The following is an 18,443-nucleotide window of genomic DNA, read 5'->3' on the forward strand; positions in this document are numbered from 1 at the left end:
CTTCTATATCACTAATTCATTCCTCTGCTTCTTCCAGCCTACTATTCATTACATGAAACCTGTTTCTAATCTCAGTTATTGCATTCTTCATTTCTGATGGGTTCATTTTTAACTCTTTTTTACTGTTTCTGTGGTAAGGGTCTCCCTGATGTCTTCCATTCTTTTCACAAGCCCAATGAGTATCTTTATGATTATGCTTTATTTTGTATGGTTTAGTAATTGTTTTTAAATTTTTTAAAATTTATTTTTTTAGTGGTCACAATATTTAAAATACAAACTCTTTGTCCTGTTATTCAACTTTTAAAACATTTTCACACAGGAGTACCTGGGTGGCTCAGTTGATTAAGTGTCTGCCTTCAGCTCAGGTCATGATCCTGGGGTCCTGGGATAGGGATCCACATCAGGCTCCCTGCTCAGCAGAGAGTCTGCTTATATCTCTCCCTTTGCCTGTTCCCTTGCTTGTGCTCTCTCTCTCTCAATCTCTCAAATAAATAGAATCTTTTAATAAAAAAATAAAAAATAAAAACTTCACATGTATGGATTCTTTATCTAATGGATAGATGCATATTCACAATATATATTACAATATTTTCAGTTACACAGATATGTCATTTAATAACATGCAATCATAGCATAGGCCTGCATTTTAAAAAATTATTTATTAATTTAATTTAAATTCAATTAATTAATATATAATGTATTATTTGTTTCAGGGGTACAGGTCTGTGATTCATCAGTCTTATATAATACCCAGTGCTCATTATAACACATGCTCTCCCCAATGTCCATAGCCCAATTATCCCATCTCCCCTTCCTTCTCCCACCCAGCAACCCTCAGTTTCCTGAGATTAAGAGTCTCTTATGGCTCATCTCTCTTTCTTGTTTTGTCTTACTTCATTTTTTCCCTTTCTTCCCCTATGGTCCTCTGTTTTGTTTCTTAAATTCCACATATCAGTGAGATCATATGATAATTATCTTTCTTTGATTGACTTATTTCGCTTAGCATAATACCCTCTAGTTCTATCCACATTGTTGCAAATGGCAAGATTTGTCTTTTTGATGGCTGCATAATATTCCATCATAGATATCTCTTACATCTTCTTTATCTCTTCATCTATTGGTGGACATCTGGGCTATTTCCATAATTTGGTTATTGTGGACATTGCTGCTATGAACATTGGGGTGCAAGTGCCCCTTTGAATTACTACATTTGTATCTTTGGGGTAAATACCCAGCAGTGCAATTACTGAGTTGTAGGGTAGCTCTACTTTCAACTTTTTGAGGAAACTCCATACTGTTTTCCAGAGTGGCTGTACCAGCTTGCATTCCCACTAACAATGTAGGAGGGTTCCCCTTTCTCCACATCCTTGCCAACATCCTTTGTTTCCTGACTTATTAATTTTAGCCATTCTGAATGGTGTGAGATGGTATCTCATTGTTGTTTTGATTTGTATTTCCCTAATGCCGAGTGATGTTAAACACTTTTTCATGTGTCTGTTGGCCATCTGGATGTCTTCTTTGCAGAAAGGTCTGTTCATGTCTCTGCCCATTTCTTAATAGGACTATTTGGTTTTTGGGTGTTGAATTTGATAAGTTATTTATAGATTTTGGATACTAACCCTTTATCTGATATGTCTTTAGCAAATATCTTCTCTCATTCTGTCAGTTGTCTTGGTTTTGTCAACTGTTTCCTTTGCTGTGCAAAATCCTTTCTTTTGATGACGGTCCAATAGTTCATTTTTGCCTTTTATCTCTTGCCTTTGGAAACGTGTCTAGCAAGAAGTTGCTGTGGCCAGGTCACAGAGGTTGCTGTGCATGTTCTCTTCTAGGATTTTGATGGATTCCTGTCTCACACTGAGGTCTTTCATCCATTTTGAGTCTATTTTTGTGTATCTTGTAAGGAAATAGTTCAGTTTCCTTCTTCTGCATGTGGCTGTCCAGTTTTCCCAACACCATTTATTGAAAAGACTCTCTTTTTTCCATTGGACATTCTGTCCTGCTTTTTCTGCATCTATTGAGAGGATCATATGGATGTTGTCGTTCCTTTTATTTATGTGATCTATCAGGTTGATTTATTTGCAGAGGTTGAACCACCTTGGAGTCCAGGAATAAATCCCACTTGGTCATGGTGAATAATCTTTTAACGTAGTGTTGATTCCTATTGGCTACTATCTTGAAGAGAATTTTTGCATCCATGTTGATCAGGAATATTGGTCTGTAATTCTCCTTTTTGGTTTTGGGATCAAGGTAATGCTGGCCTCATAAAAACTGTTTGGAAGTTTTCCTTCTATGTCTATTTTTGGAAACAGCTTCAGAAGAACATGTAATAAATGTTTGGTAGAAATCTCCTGGGTAGCCCTCTAGCTCTGGGCTCTTGTTTGTTGGGAAATTTTTGATTACTGCTTCAGGTTTTCTTCAGGTTTGTTCAGGTTTTCTATTTCTTCTTGGTTCAGTTTTGGTAGATTATATTTCTCTACAAATGCATCCATTTCTTCCAGATTGTCTAATTTGTTGGCATATAGCTGCTCATAATATGTTCTTACAATTGTTTATATTTCTTTGGTGTTGGTTGTGATCACTCCCCCCCCCCTTTTTTTTTAAGATTTTATTTATTTATTTGACAGAGAGAGAGATCACAAGTAGGCAGAGAGGAAGGCAGAGAGAGGGAAACAGGCTCCCTGCTGAGCAGAGAGCCCGATGTGGGACTCGATCCCAGGACCCTGAGATCATGACCTGAGCCGAAGGCAGCAGCTTAACCCATTGAGCCACCCAGGCACCCGATCGCTCCCCTTTTATTCATGATTTTCTTTATTTGGGCCCTTTCTCTTTCCTTTTTGTTAAGTCTGGCCAGGTGTTTATCAAGCCTATTAATTCTTTTAAAGAAAAAGCTCCTGGTTTTGTTGATCTGTTCTACTGTTCTTTTGGTTTCTATTTTATTGATTTCTGCTCTGATATTTATTATTTCTCTTCTGCTCTTCTTCTCTTCTTCTGCTCTGCTTAGGCTTTATTTGCTATTCCCTTTCTAGCTCCTTTGGGTGAAGGGTTAGGTTGTATATTTGAGAACTTTCTTGTTTCCTAAGAAAGGCTTATAATGCTATATAATTCCCTCTTACTACCACTTTTGCTGTATCCCAAAGATTTTGAACAGTTGTGTTTTCATTTTCACTTATTTCCATGAATTTTTTAAAATTCATCTTTAATTTCCCAGTTGACCCATTCATTCTTTAGTAGGATGCTCTTTAACCTTCATGTATTTGAGTGCTTTCCAACTTCTTGTGGTTGATTTCCAGTTTCAAAGCACTGTGGTCTGAAAATATGCAGGGAATGATCCCAGTCCTTTGATACCAGTCGAGGCCTTATTTGTGACCCAGTATGTGATCTATTCTGGAGAATGTTCCATGTACACTAAAGAAGAATGTGTATTCTGTTGCTTTGGGATGGGATGTTCTGAATATGTCTGTGAAGTCCATCTGCCCCAGTGAGTCATTCAAAGTTCTTAATTCCCTGTTAATCTTCTGCTTGGATGATCTGTCCATTGCAGTGTGTGGGGGGGGTGTTGAAGTCCCTTACTACTATTGTATTATTCTCAGTGTATTTCTTTTTTTTTTTTTTAAAGATTTTATTTATTTATTTGACAGAGAGAGATCACAAGTAGGCAGAGAGGCAGGCAGAGAGAGAGGAAGGGAAGCAGGCTCCCTGCTGAGCAGAGAGCCTGATGTGGGACTCGATCCCAGGACCCTGAGATCATGACCTGAGCCGAAGGCAGCGGCTTAACCCACTGAGCCACCCAGGCGCCTCAGTGTATTTCTTTGATTTTGTTATTAATTGGCTTATCTAATTGGCTGCTCCCATGTTAGGGGCATAGATATTTAAAATTGTTAGATCTTATTGTTTGACAGACCCTTTAAGCATAATATAGTGTCCTTCCTCATCTCTTATTATGGTCTGTGAATTTCCACAGTGCTGGAGATTGGGAAGCCACCATTTTCATTCTTATCCTCAAAGCTGTGTGGAAAGTCTTCAGGGAACAAAAGCCGCATAGAGCAAACCAGAGCAGAAATACTTAGTCTGGCCCCCTGGCAAGGGTGGTGCAATTCTGCCTGGTGTAAAGACATTTGAGAATCAATGCAACAGTTCCTCCCACCAGAAGATCAGCAATTACATATCTAGCCAAGACCAAGTCCATCCATTAATAAGAACTGCATAACTCCAATGCTAGGGGAATATAGCAAACAGATCTCATGTTTTGTTTTGTTTTGTTTTTTCCCCATGATTCTCTAATCGTTCAACATTAATTTTTAAAATTTTCTTTTAAAAAAAGTTTTCTTCTTTCCTTCTTCAACCAACTTCTTATTTTATCAACTCCTTTTAAAAAATCTTTTTAAAATTTTCATTTCTTTTTAAAGATTTTATTTATTTGACAGACAGAGATCACAAGTAGGCAGAGAGGCAGGCAGAGAGAGAGAGGAGGAAGCAGGCTCCCTGCTGAGCAGAGAGCCCGATGCGGGGCTCGATCCCAAGACTCTGGGATCATGACCTGAGCCGAAGGCAGAGGCTTTAACCCACTGAGCCACCCAGGCGCCCCATCTGGAGATTTTTAAACATATGGTCACATTCTATCCCTTCATTATATTAATCTTATTTTTATATTATATATAATTTTTTCTTTCTTTAAATTTATGGGATACAGTTTATTCTACCAGACCAAAATACACCCCAAATCTGGTGTATGTCTCTTCTCTTCACCCACCTGATCATATTCTCTTTTTGTTTTGTTTTGTTTTGTTTTATTAAAATGTCTTTTAATTTTCATCTTCACACTTATATTCTATTTTTTCAATGTATTTAATTTTATTTTTGTATATATAAGTTTTTCTTTCTTGACAAATTTTGAGACGTAGTTTCCTCTAACAAACTGACCAAAATACACTCAAGAGATAGTGTATTGCTCTGTTCTTTTCACCTGTTTATATCCCTTCCTTTTGTTTTTGTTGTTGTTCTTTCTCTTTCATTTTTTTCTTGTTGTTTAATTTCCATTTTTACAGTTACAGTCTATCCTTCCACTGTATTTAATTTTATTTTTGTACATTTATATACCTTTTTCTTTCTTTATAGTTTGGGATTTAGTTTTCTAAAAGGCAGACCAAAATACATACAGAATCTGGTGTATTGCTCTTCTGCTCACTGTCTGATTATATTCTCTTTCTTTTTTTCCCCCCAATTTTGGGTCTAATTTGTTTAGTGTATATTTCTCTGGGATTGTTGTTGCCATTTTAGTATTTTAGTCTATCCTTCATTTAGTTTTCTCTGGACAGAATGACTAGACGGAAAAACTCACATCCAAAGAGAGAACAAGAGGCAGTACTGACTGTCAGGGACCTAATCAATATGGACATTAGTAAGATGTCAGAACTAGAGTTCAGAAAAATGATAAAGGTACTAGCTGGGCTTGCAAAAAGCATAGAAGACACTAGAGAATCAGTTTTAGGAGAAATAAAAGAACTAATATCTAACCAAGTCAATTGTTGCTTTAAATTCTCTATCAGGCATGCTACTTATATCAGTTTCATCTAACTATCTGGTTGTGATCTCTTATCTTGTTCTTTCATTTGGGATGAATTCCTCTATCTTGACATTTTGTCCAAGTCATTGCTTTCTTGTGTTAGAAAACCCAGTTATGTGTCCTGCTCCTGAGAGTAAATGGCTTTAAGAAGAGGTCATGTAGTATCCAGAACCTGGTGCTTCAAAGTCTCTGGTGTGTGCAGTGTGTGCTCTGCTATTGTGTTTTCTTGCTCTATCCTTCAGGCCAGTCATCTGCAGAAACTCTCCTTTGGTTCTTGGCCAGAATGTGGATAGTTTTAGCTAGGTGTGCTTTAGTCTGCTTATTATATGAAACCTGATATGACTTCCACTAGAACTGAAGCCCAGCAGAACTCTGGTTGAGAGATGTGGTATGGTCAGGGATTTCTGCTCCTTTTCTGGGGAAAGGTTCCACTGCACTGGGACTGATACATGCTTGACTGGGAAGGGCAGTCTCACCACAGCACTGGGACTTATTGTAAGCAAATTAGGCAGCATGCTTGTGTAGGTGCTGCACTGCTTCCTGAAGGTGGTTGTGTATTTATGATGAGGGGCAGGGGGGTCAAATAGTCCCAGCCAGTTCCTTTGTCTCCCAGAGAGATATATCTGTTAAAGTTACCTCTCAGGGAAGCACTCTGAGAAGAGAAAATAATCTCCCCCCTCACTCCCCCATGTGTCAGGTGTTTTTCAGAGTATGTTCCAGGAGCAGCATAGTGCCTTCACGGCTCTATACTAGCCAAACATGCTGAATTCTAAAACTCCAGGCTTTAAGCCCTGATGGTTGCAAGAACTCACCAAAATCATACCCTCTCATTTTCCCAGCCATGGCTTTAGGAAAATGTTTGCCTTGTGCATTCCCTTATGCTCTACTCTCTCTCACTCTTCTCTGTGTCCACAGCTCCCTCCCCTTCATAGCATCAGTGACCTATTTCTCCCCTAAACAGCTCTCCACACTTCCTACCTTCTATCATGTGACTCTTCTCTCTCTTTAGTTGTGGAGTTTGTTCTGTCAGTCTTCAGGTTGATTTCTGGAGTATTTAGAATTACTTGATAGTTATCCAGTTGTGTTCTTGGGAGTAGATGAGTCTAGCATCCTCCTACCCTGCCGCCATCTTCTCTTAGAGTTGGTTTTTCTAAGGTTTCTTTCCTTGGCTTGCAAATGTCGACCTTTTGGCTGTGTCCCCACATGGTCTTCACTATGTGCGTGCACACTCCTTGTGTCTTTTTGTATGTTCAAATCTCTTCTTAAAAAGCATACCAGTCAGAATGGATTAGGGCATACCCTAGCTACTTCATTTTAACTTTATCACCTTTTGAAGGCCCTATTTCCCCATTTTGAGTTACATAATTAGAAAACAGGAATTTTCTGGGGGGTACGGAAGGAAAATGGACCCTCAACAAACTGTATCTAACACTTACAAGTAGTAAGCAGCAGGTAATGAAGAATATGATGAAATCCCACAGTAGAGCAGAAAGCCAGTATACAGGGACAGAAACCCCACTCAAAAGTTGGATGTGCTTTGCTTTAGTGACTCGTTCAGTCACTGTCAAGAGAGAAAAGCCACTGATTAAAAGAGCCATGCCAAAATGTATATATAAGGCCACCTGGACTCCATCCGATAATCTACAGAAGGGAAAAAAGTAGATATATCAGGAAATCAATACAGCAGAAAACATAAATTTCTACCAATAGCTATTTTTAATCATGTAAATGTAATCATGCAAGATAAGAGAACTACATTTAAAATATCAAATTGTAGGGGTACCTGGGTGGCTCAGTTGCTTAAACATCTGTCTTTGGCTCAGGTCATGATCCTGGGGTCTTGGGATCTAGCCTTGAGGTGGGAAGTCTGCTTTTCCCTCTCCCTTGACCCTCCCCCTTGCTTCTGCTCTTGCTCTCTCTCACTCTCTCAAATAAATAAATAAATCTTTAATAAATAAAGAAGATATGGTCCACATATACTATGGAGTATTAGCCTCCATCAGAAAGGATGAATACCCAACTTTTGTATCAACATGGGCGGGACTGGAGGAGATTATGCTGAGTGAAATAAGTCAAACTTAAAACACACACACACACACACACTGAAATATTACTTAGCCTTAAAAACAAGATCTTACCATTTGCAACAACACAAATGGACCTCAAGGGCATTATGCTTAAATGAAATAAATCAGACAGAAAAAGACAAAAAGAAAAAAGAAATACCAAATTTTAATAAAAAGAATAACTTACGTTCCACTTTGTTTTTTATCCTTAAAGTATGGCTGAGGTTTATTGAAGACGGTTATGGAAGCATTAGAGCCAGCAATTGTCATGAGGAGAATATTGTCTAATATTGCCAGGGTCAGAGATGGTGAATGATATGCCTGATTGTTGAAAAGACCAGTAAGAATTATTTTATTTGTCTTCACCTCAATGGAAAATGCGACAATGCACAAATGAATACAATCTTCATTTTCCGTTAAGTATTTCAGTAGGTCACCTAGGATGAGGAAATAACATTGGTCAGATTACCCACGAAGAAATCATCTACAATATATATTGGGAAAAGGAACAAATAATTTTACTTTGTTCTCATCCCTTTCAAGTTTCTTATGATTATTTCAAACATTTGTTATTCTCTTCAAACATTTTATCATTAAATTCCAAGCTCTCTCACTTCCTAGTCTATGACCTAGATTGCTACTTCACTGAGAAAACACAGGCAACATGGTATAGATTTTCTTATCTATCTTTTGTTTTTAAAGATTTTTTTTTTTTTTTTTACTTATGAGAGAGAGAGCACATGAATGGGGAGGAGAGGGAGAAGCAGGCTCCCTGCCTAGGACCCTGGGATCATGACCTGAGCCAAAGGTAGATGCATAACTGACTGAACCACCCAGGCTCCCCAATATACCTTAAAAACATCTGTAAGCATTTCCACTTATAGATCTTATTGCTTAAAGCAGAAAATAAAACCATGAAAATTAAAAAAGCTGGATTAAATAAATAAGAAATCACCTCTTTGAAAGTACTAGATATCTAAAAAAGAAATATTGATCATTTGGGAGATAAGCCCTTAGAAGGACTGAAATGCACTGAATTGAGCCAAACATTCCAAACCCTCTTTTTCTTTAAGGCATTTTAGATTTATAAGTGATGGAATGCACTGGTAAATCCTCAAGCTTTCAGGGGCTATACTGTAAGAGTGAGTAAGATATAGGTCAGTTCATGTAAAAATTTCAACCCAGTCTCAAGGCACTTAAATCCCTAATTGGATTTAGATCTTCTCTTAAACTCAGTACCTTTTAGGAGTTAAATTAAACTTCCTCTGGAGAAGATAATCTCAAGTAGAGTCTACATAATTTTCATACATACATCTGGCATTCCATTAAAAAATTACTAGGTATACCAAAAAACAGAACCAAGAAAGAGCACAGATTATAGAAATAGATCTACATATAAACCAGATATAAGAGACAGAATACTTACCAGAGAACTGGAGTCCACAGAAAATACCAAACATTTATGTTAGAATTAAAAAATATAAACATCAATTATGATTAAGAAATGGCAGGTTGGACACAAATGAAGAGTAGACAGGAAACTGGAAGACAGGTTAATTAGAAAATACTCAGCTATTGAGATACCACCTCACACCAGTCAGAATGGGTAAAATTAGCAGGTCAGGAAAAGATAGGTGCTGGCGAGGACACAGAGCAAGGGGAACCCTCCCACACTATTGGTGGGAATGCAAGCTGGTGTAGCCACTCTAGAAAACACTATGGAGGTTCCTCAAATAGTTGAAAATAGAGCTACCCTACGACCCAGCAATAGCACTACTGGGTATTTACCCTAAAAATACAAATGTAATGACCTGACGGGGCATGTGCACCCCAATGTTCATAGCAGCAATGTCCACAATAGCCAAAATATGGAAAGAGCCCAGATGTCCATCAACAGATGAATGGATAAAGATGTGGTATGTATGTGTGTGTGTGTGTGTGTGTGTGTGTGTGTATAGAAATATTATGCAGCCATCAACCCCCCCCAAATCTGGCCATTTGCTATGGTGTCGATGAAACTAGAGGATATTATGCTAAACAAAATAAGTCAATCAGAGAAAGACAATTATCATATGATCTCACTGACATGAGAAGTTTGAGAAATAAGACAGAGGATCATAGGGAAGGGAGGGTAAAATGAAACAAGAGAGGGAGACAAAGCATAAGAGACTCTTAGGGTGCCTGGCTGGCTCAGTTGGTTAAGTGACTGCCTTCGGCTCAGATCATAGTCCTAGAGTCCCGGGATCGAGTCCCGCATTGGTCTCCCAGCTCCATGGGGAGTCTGCTTCTCCCTCTGACCTTCTACCCTCTCATGCTCTCTCTCACTCTCTCTCTCTCTCAAATAAATAAAATCTTAAAAAAAAAAGAGAGAGAGAGACTCTTAATCTCAAACTGAGGGTTCCTGGAATGGAGGGGGATGGGAGGGATGGGGTGGCTGGGTGATGGGACATTGGGGAAGGTATGTGCTATGGTGATTGCTGGGAATTGTTTAAGACTGATGAATCACAGACCTGTATGCCTGAAACAAATAATTCGTTATATGTTAGTAAAAAATAAAAAATAAAGAAAATACTCAGCTAAGGGGTGCCTGGGTGGCTCAGTCTTTAAGTGTCTGCCTTCAGCTCAGGTCATGATCCCAGGGTCCTGGGATTGAGCCCCACATCAGGCTCCCTGCTCCATAGGAAGCCTGCTTCTCCTTCTCCCACTCCCCCTGCTTGTGTTCCCTCTCTCACTGTGTCTCTCTCTGTCAAGTAAATAAATACATTCTTTAAAAAAAAAATGCTCAGCTAAAAGCACAGAGAGAAAGAGAATGGGAAACAAAGATAAAACATAATTTACCAATATTAAAAATGACTTAGGGGAAATCACTACAGATACTGAAGACATCAAAACAGTAACAAAGGAATACTGTGAACAACTCTACAAACATACTTTGACAATTTAGATGAAATAGAACACTTCCTCAAAACACACAAACTACAACAGCTCTCCCAATATAGGTCATTTGAATAATTGTAATTCTTAAGGAAATTTAACTCATAAATTAAAAATTCCTCCCAAAGGAATCTCCAGATCTAGATGTTTTCACTTGATTTTAGCCAAAAGGCTGAGCAGCAATTGGGTCTAGATGTTTTCACTGGAGAATTCTACAGAATATTTAAGGAAGAGTCAACATTTATATAATATCTTTCAGAAAATACAGGACGAGGGAACATTTCTGAATTCATTTTATCAAGTTAGTATTACTCTGATAGAAAAATCATAAAAGACAATATCAAGAAAAAGGAAAGTTAAAGACCGATATCTTTCACAAAAATAATGTAACACCCCTTAACAAAATATTAGCAAATAAAATTCATTAATATACAGAAAGAATTACAACTATGGTCAAGTGGGGTCTATTCCAGGGATTCAAGGCCATCTCAATATTTAAAACTCAGCCAGTGTTAGTCACCATATTCACTTCAGGCTGAAGTAGAAAAATCATTAATAATCATATAAATTTATACAAAAAAATCTGACAAAACTTAGTAATCATTCATGAGAAAGCTCTGGAAAAAAGGTTATAGAGCTAAACTTCCACACTTTTATACAGAACATCTAAAAAATCTCTACAGCTAAGATTATACTTTTGATGAAAGACTGCATACTTTCCCCCTAAAACTGGGAACAAGGGAAAAATACCCATTCTCACCACCCTGATTCAGTACTGTGCTGGAGGTTCAACCCAGTGCAATAAAGCATAAATTGGGAATAATAGGCATATAGATAATAAAAGAAGAAATGAAACTGCTTTTATTTACAGGTGACATGACTGTTTAGTAGAAAATCCAAAGAAATTCACAAAAATTTTTTTTAAACTAATATGTGAGTTCATCAAAGTTGCAAGTTACAAAATAAAGATATAAAAATCAATTATTTTCTATGCACTAGAATAACCAACCATATGGATGCCAAAACTAAGAACACAATGCCATTTATATTTACTCAAGTAATACTTAGGTGTAAATTTAGCAAAACATGTACAAGACATGTGTGATGAAAAGTATACAACATTGATGAAAGAAAGAAGTTCTTAATAAATGGAATTCTAAATAAATCAGTTGTGTTCATGGATTGAACACGGATTGTGTTCATAGTAAAGATGTCATTTCTCCCCAAATTGACATACAGATTTAATAGAATCCTATCAAAATTCTAACAAAAATATTTTGTATTTATAGTCAAGCTTATTCTAAAATTGAAATGGAAAAACAAAGGAACTAAGCAACTTTAGAAAACAAGAAAAAAGCAGGAGGAATTGGTCTACTGGATAAGACTGTATTTAATTATACACTCATTGTGTACCAAGGAACTGGGTTAGGTTCTAGAGATATAAAAGAAGTTGTGGCCTCTCCATAATTAGTTTGAGAGATGCATGAAGAAAGAGCTACTGTAATTCAGTGAGATAAATTCCAAAAAAGAGACATTCATCTAAATTGTGGATGAAGAGGAAATGTAAACTTCTGTTTGGGAGGGCAGATGGCATTTTCAGTTATTATAAGCTCATATCCTTTCTAAGCACAAACCCACTTATTTTATGGCTCTGCTCAAAGAGTTAGCAGTGATGGGGCACCTGGGTGTCTCAGTGGGTTAAAACCTCTACCTTTGGCTCGGGTCATGGTCCTGGGATCGAGCCCTGCATTGGGCTCTCAGCTCAGTGGGGAGCCTGCTTCCTCCTCTCTCTGCCTGCCTCTCTGCCTATTTGTGATCTCTGTCAAATAAATAAATAAAATCTTTTAAAAAAAAAAAAAGAGTTAGCAGTGATTTTCCCAGTGTTAATGCATGTACTATTTGAGAAGAAAGCTACAGATGAGAAATTATCTAGAAATCTATTCTCCCATTAATAAACATTCTTTTTTAAGATTTATTTATTTGGGGGGGCGCAGAGGGAGAAGGGAAGGGAATCTCAAGCAGACTCCACTCTTGAGTATGGAGCCTCACACAACCATGAGATCACAATCTGAGCCCAAAACAAATGTGGATGCTCAACCCGCTGTGCCACACAGGTGCCCCCAAAACATTTTCTTGTAGTTTGGGGAAAAGAGAGAGCAAGTTATAAAGGATTTCTTGCTCTATCTTTATCCTAAAAAATTCAGTTAGAAAAGGCATGCAGGTGGGATTAGAAACCATATAAAATTAGTAGAATTCAGTTATACAAGGTTCTGTAACTAAAATAATTAGGGCACAACTTAGAAAAGTACATGTAGGGGTGCCTGGGTGACTCAGTGGGTTAAGCTGCTGCCTTCGGCTCAGGTCATGATCTCAGGGTCCTGGGATCGAGTCCCGCATCAGGCTCTCTGCCCTGCAGGGAGCCTGCTTCCCTCTCTCTCTCTCTGTCTGCCTCTCTGCCTACTTGTGATCTCTGTCAAATAAGTAAATAAAATCTTTAAAAACGAAAAAAGAAAATTACATGTAAGTTTCTTAAAGTGAGATTGGTTAAGCCTAAGTATTATATGCCTATGTCTAGATAATTTCTAGCCAATGAACGAAACAATAACAATTGAAAATGGGTATCAGTGTGGCTACTGTATTATTCTATTGCATTTAGTCTCATTATCAATATAACAAACATATCCAGTTAATCATTTCACTTTTTAAAATAAGCAGTATACTGTAATTTTTAAAAAAATAATGATTTTATCCTTTATGCTCTGTGTTTTTGTGTGACCCTGGTTAACAAATGCTTACTTACTATTTATAGTGGAGGAATAATAGGGACAATTACTTGTAGTCAGCCAATCTATTACTTGTAAGTTGTAGAATCAGTATTATAAGGAACAATAATAATTTCTAAAATGTATTTTCACAACAGAACCTTAATGACAGGGAAAAAAGAACCACACAGGTTTGCCAGTAATGCAGGCTGTTTGCTAACTCAGAAGAACACTGTTCATCAGGTGGCAGTTAAAAAGAATATATATATATATATATATATATATATATATATATATATATAGTATCTAAGAGGAAATGATGACTTGAAAGAGAATAGACTTTATGATCAGAGAGGTAATGTCATGCAGTGAATGATTTGCAGACATCAGGTAGGACAAGTTCAATTCAAGTCTCTGTATTTACTACATGTCAGATTTGGTGCAAACTTCTGAACTTCCTTAAATGTCAGTGCTCCTCATTTAACTGATGTCCATAATAAAAATACCTACTAAATCGGGGTGATTGCTCAGATTAAATGATATACAGGTAAAATACTTAGCTGGGTTCTTGCCAAAAACAAATGCTCAGTAAATGTAAATTTTTATTATTACTATCTTAAAAATAAATGTATTCAGAGGAGCTATCACACTGAGTATTTATACTGTAGCTAATATACATTTGACCTTCTTTGCAAATCATACAACCAGATCTTCATCTAAGAGCAGCAGTCTTTTATACCTAATGAGTCTTACCTTGTACTTCCTTAAGCGTGTGTTTGTGAGACTCTAGCATACTCCTAAGATGTTTTAGGAAAATCAGGGTCAAATTAGAATTCCCAGAAACAGAAAAAGGCACAATTGTTTGGCCATATTGATCCAAATCCATTTGTCTGGGCTTTTCATCATTATTATGTAAAAACTTATCAGCCTTTGAGAGAAAAGTAAAGGAAACTAGAAGTGCCAGGATCTGTAGCAAAATCAGTTTCCAATTCCGCCAACTGAACATTGCCCTTTTTATGAACAGGGCACAGAACTGCTGGTGATAGAGGGAATACTAAAGAAGGAAGAAAGAAACATAATATTACAATATTCATGGACCCAAACAGATCATTCATGATCAAATTCATTAAGATGAATGAACACTCTGGAATTTTATGTACAAGACATATAAAATTTATCTAAATAAATACTGAGAATAGAATCTAAGCACAGTATGATATTACATAAGCGTATGATCAGTCTTTTCCTTATGTGGCAGGGGTCAACAAACCATGACCTGTTTATGTAAATCAAGTTTTCCTGGAACACAGCTATACCCATTCATTTCTGTATTGTCTATGGTTGTTTTTGTGCTACAAGGACAGAATAGGGCAATTGCAAGAGAGACCACATGGCCACCCCCACTTTACATATCCCCACTTTACATATCCCTTATGTTAAGTTTGCTGACCTCTGTTGTAAGGTATTAAATAGTGTTTAAGGTCTGCCTTTTCATATAACACACCTGAAATTGCAACAGGATGATTTTCCCCAGACTCCTAACACTAAAAAAAAACCAGGCTTCTTTATAGGATGAAGAGCTAATTAGAAGGAGAAGGAAAGAAATGCTGGGCAACTCATAGGGACTTCCCATGCTGAGAACTGCACTCATTAGGGAAGGATCCCTTATGCATTATCAATTCTCATTGCAAAAACTTACAATATTGGGCATGTTTGATTACCAAAAATCATGCTCTTTCCAGTTCACTCCAGCTTCAGTGAACTATCAAATTTCTGGGTTAGCAATTTGAAAAAAAAAAAAAAAAGAATTCTAAGACATCAAAAAACAAAAAAACAAACAAAAAAAAACAACCCTGAGGAATAGCAATGGTGAGAGTGAGAGCTGAAATTTTTGCCTAGACTTCATTGCTTCTGCGTTGGGCAATTAATTAGGTTATGGTACAGACTGCTCCCTGTCTGGTAGGGTGCAGTGGTTAAAAACTCCACAGTACCTTTGTTCAAATAGTAAACAAAAATGTACTTCCTGTGCCCTAATCAAGTAAATATACATCAGGTTTCTTAGCAAAGGCCCTTACCCCAGTATTAAACATAATAGCAGGGATTTCATTCATGGTAGAAAAATTGCTTGGCATACTCCAATTCTGGTTCTTAACTGAGACTTCACTCATCACAGAGGGAGGTGGAGTTTGGGTAGCTTGGATACCCGTTTGTGAATCTTCCAGATTACTGACTCTACATTAAAAAAAAAAAAAAAAAAAATAGCACAAATCATTTAATTTCAACTCTACCCTCATAATATCTTGTTTGGAGAATGTGAGTTAACAACTTTCAACTCAGAAGGCGCTGGGTTTGCTTACTGACTTGGCAGGGGCATTATATGGAGGCCACAGCGTAACTCTGATAGAGGAGTGGTTCCCAAACACCAGTCACAGGACTGCTGGCAGACCATAGTAAGGCTAAGAAAAATTAGGGCAAAGCTGTTGAATGTTTCATTAAGTTGAACTGATTCAAGTTAAAGATTAACATCTAATTCATACTTTGGATAAACCAAAATATCTGTTCTTTTTAAAAAATGATAGTGGTGTTTTTTTCCAGGGTTATTACCATAAAAAAAAATCACATCAGTTCTCTTACTTCTCCACACCTCTTAAATTTCTAATGTGTGACTCTGAGTTTGGGGAGTTTAAAAAAGGGACCAGGATGTGGTTCTTCCTCCCCAATGACTTTTATTTTCCCTATGCATCTTTGCTCACCTAAAAAAGACTTCTTCCATGGTAGTAATAGAGGCACCAAAGCTAGCAATGCCTAAGTCATATCGTCTCTTTTCCAGATCAGTAAATAGAGCTTCAAAGCTAGAATATGAATAGAAAAGAAAAAATAAGGGGAAGGAAAAGTGAGAAGGGGAGGAATAAAAGTTAGTACCAAATCAGAAGATTTTCATATTATTCTGAATTGATTTCCCTTCAGCCGCAGGGACAATGTAGCTCATTCTTCACTTCGGTTCTTAACACAGAAACAAGTAAACTGCTCTTGTGCATTGTTTCTCACCCTAGTTCTTGAAAACACATAATTTTGGTCTTCTAATAAACTACCAAGAGACTCTATATGCTAATAACTCTAGCTAGCTCACGTGGATTAACCTATCACACACATATAAATGCTATGGTTCTTATTATTCAGTAAGTTTTTAAAAAGATTATTCAAATTAACAGGAGAAAAAAGTCACTCACATAGACAATGGAGAAGGTGCAGTAGAAATGAAAGGCATAGACAGAATCAAGTGATTCAATAGTCAAGAAAAACCATGGAATCTGAGCCAGATGCAGCGTAGAGACCTCAAGGTGTTTAAAGAATAGTTTCCCTGGGAAGAATTTACAGTACTTCACATTTATAAGATGATCTTTTCCAAAAACCTCGAGGTCTCAAAACCATCAAATATATTTTCAGTGAGGACCATGTAAACTATGTATGCACACTCTCAATGTTGGAGGAATTCAAAATTCCCTCTTTTGGAAGATCAAAATTTCTTCCATATTCAAACTTAAATTAGTTTCCACTTAATTCTATTTAGTTTTGCACATTAGTTCTAAACTTACACCATTAATTATATAGAACAGGTATAATCTACCCACATGACAGTGCTTCACATATTTTAAGTCCATTTTCTTCATTCCCAGTGCTTGGTTTTTCAATCAAGATTCACACATTTTCTTCTTTTTCTTTGATTTTAGTTAAGAAGTTAATTTGTGCATCTTATAAAATTTAGAAATGAATGTACAAAAATATAAATATCACAATATCATGCCTCATAGATATCTACTGTTAATACACTAATATTTTGGCATATATATTTATTTTTGTTTCCTTTGGCTTTATACAATATATGACAAAATTAAACTGTATGAGGCCTTAAAATGCACAAATATAGCACTAAGTGGAGATAAATATCCATTAACAGCTTAATGAATACATTCTGGTATGATATTATGAAAGAGAAAGATGTAGTAAAGTGCAGATTTCCCCTTGAGTTATCTGAAAAATGGGAAGTCCTAGTCCTACCATAAACAGTTGACCAAAAATGCAGGTAAGTAAACAGAACAAGATTCAGAACATTATTATGATAGGATTTCACCTCTGTTAAGTTATAAAACTAGGGGTGCCTGGGTGGCTCAGTGGGGTAAAGCCTCTGTCTTCGGCTCAGGTCATGATCCCAGGGTCCTGGGATTGAGCCCCACATCGGGCTCTCTACTTAACAGTGAGCCTGCTTCCTCCTCTCTCTCTCTCTCTGCCTGCCTCTCTGACTACTTGTGATCTCTGTCTGTCAAATAAATAAATAAATAAATAAATAATTTTTTAAAAAAATTATAAAACTAATTATTATTATTGTATTCGTATCAATATATGTATGTGATGTACAACATATTATACTCATGTCAGTAAATGCATGTAATGATCCTGAGAAAAAACACAGAAATTTTCCTGGTGATTATTCTCATAGGGAGTAACTATGGCAGACTCTCCTAATTCATATACTCCAGAACTAAGTAAGTTTCTTGATTTTTGTCATCATGCAATCACATGTCAACTAGCATACCCTTGGCTCCTTAGTGATATGGAGTAAAGATAAAGACAGTAATAGATAAATTTAAAAAACTGTATGAGCCAATCATAATGTGAAAAACATATTTTCTAATATACGTTTTATTATATATAAAATATAAAATATATATTTAACAAATATAAGTATATATATTATATATTATACTTGAGAGGAACACAAAAAAAATTAAAAAGAAAAATTGATCACCTTGAGTATAGCTGTTTTTCCCATTTTGTTTTGTTATTTATTATACATATAATACATATATATTGAATAAATATATAGATAATGTTATAAAGACAACATATAGTCTACGCAAGATAAGAATACAGAAAAATTTTTAAAAAACAGAAAAAATGTGACCACCTAAAGTATACCACTGTTAACATTTGATGTACTTACATCTATCCATTACAAAGTTTTTTTCATTACATATATTTTTAAATAAAGATTTTTTTTACTGAGACATAACAAAGTATACCACTTGTAAATGAATTTCCACATAAGTACATACATAC

The 18,443-nt window shown here is 36.4% G+C and overlaps 1 protein-coding gene across 1 annotated transcript in view; it reads right to left on the reverse strand.

Annotated features, from left to right (window-relative positions):
• LOC116859012 (ATP-binding cassette sub-family A member 3-like) overlaps positions 1–18,443 on the reverse strand; it is a 133,795-nt gene that overhangs the window by 51,119 nt on the left and 64,233 nt on the right. The window contains exons 17-21 of the mRNA XM_032843986.1: positions 16,079–16,177; positions 15,401–15,557; positions 14,079–14,379; positions 7,817–8,066; positions 7,000–7,204 (exon numbers count right to left, since the gene is read on the reverse strand). Coding sequence (XP_032699877.1) covers positions 7,000–7,204; positions 7,817–8,066; positions 14,079–14,379; positions 15,401–15,557; positions 16,079–16,177 — 1,012 coding nt within the window. The remainder of the gene's footprint in view (positions 1–6,999; positions 7,205–7,816; positions 8,067–14,078; positions 14,380–15,400; positions 15,558–16,078; positions 16,178–18,443) is intronic.

The sequence above is a fragment of the Lontra canadensis genome, unplaced genomic scaffold (genome assembly GCF_010015895.1).
Source record: "Lontra canadensis isolate GAN:19392208 unplaced genomic scaffold, GSC_riverotter_1.0 scaffold146, whole genome shotgun sequence".
Taxonomy (NCBI): Eukaryota; Metazoa; Chordata; class Mammalia; order Carnivora; family Mustelidae; genus Lontra; species Lontra canadensis.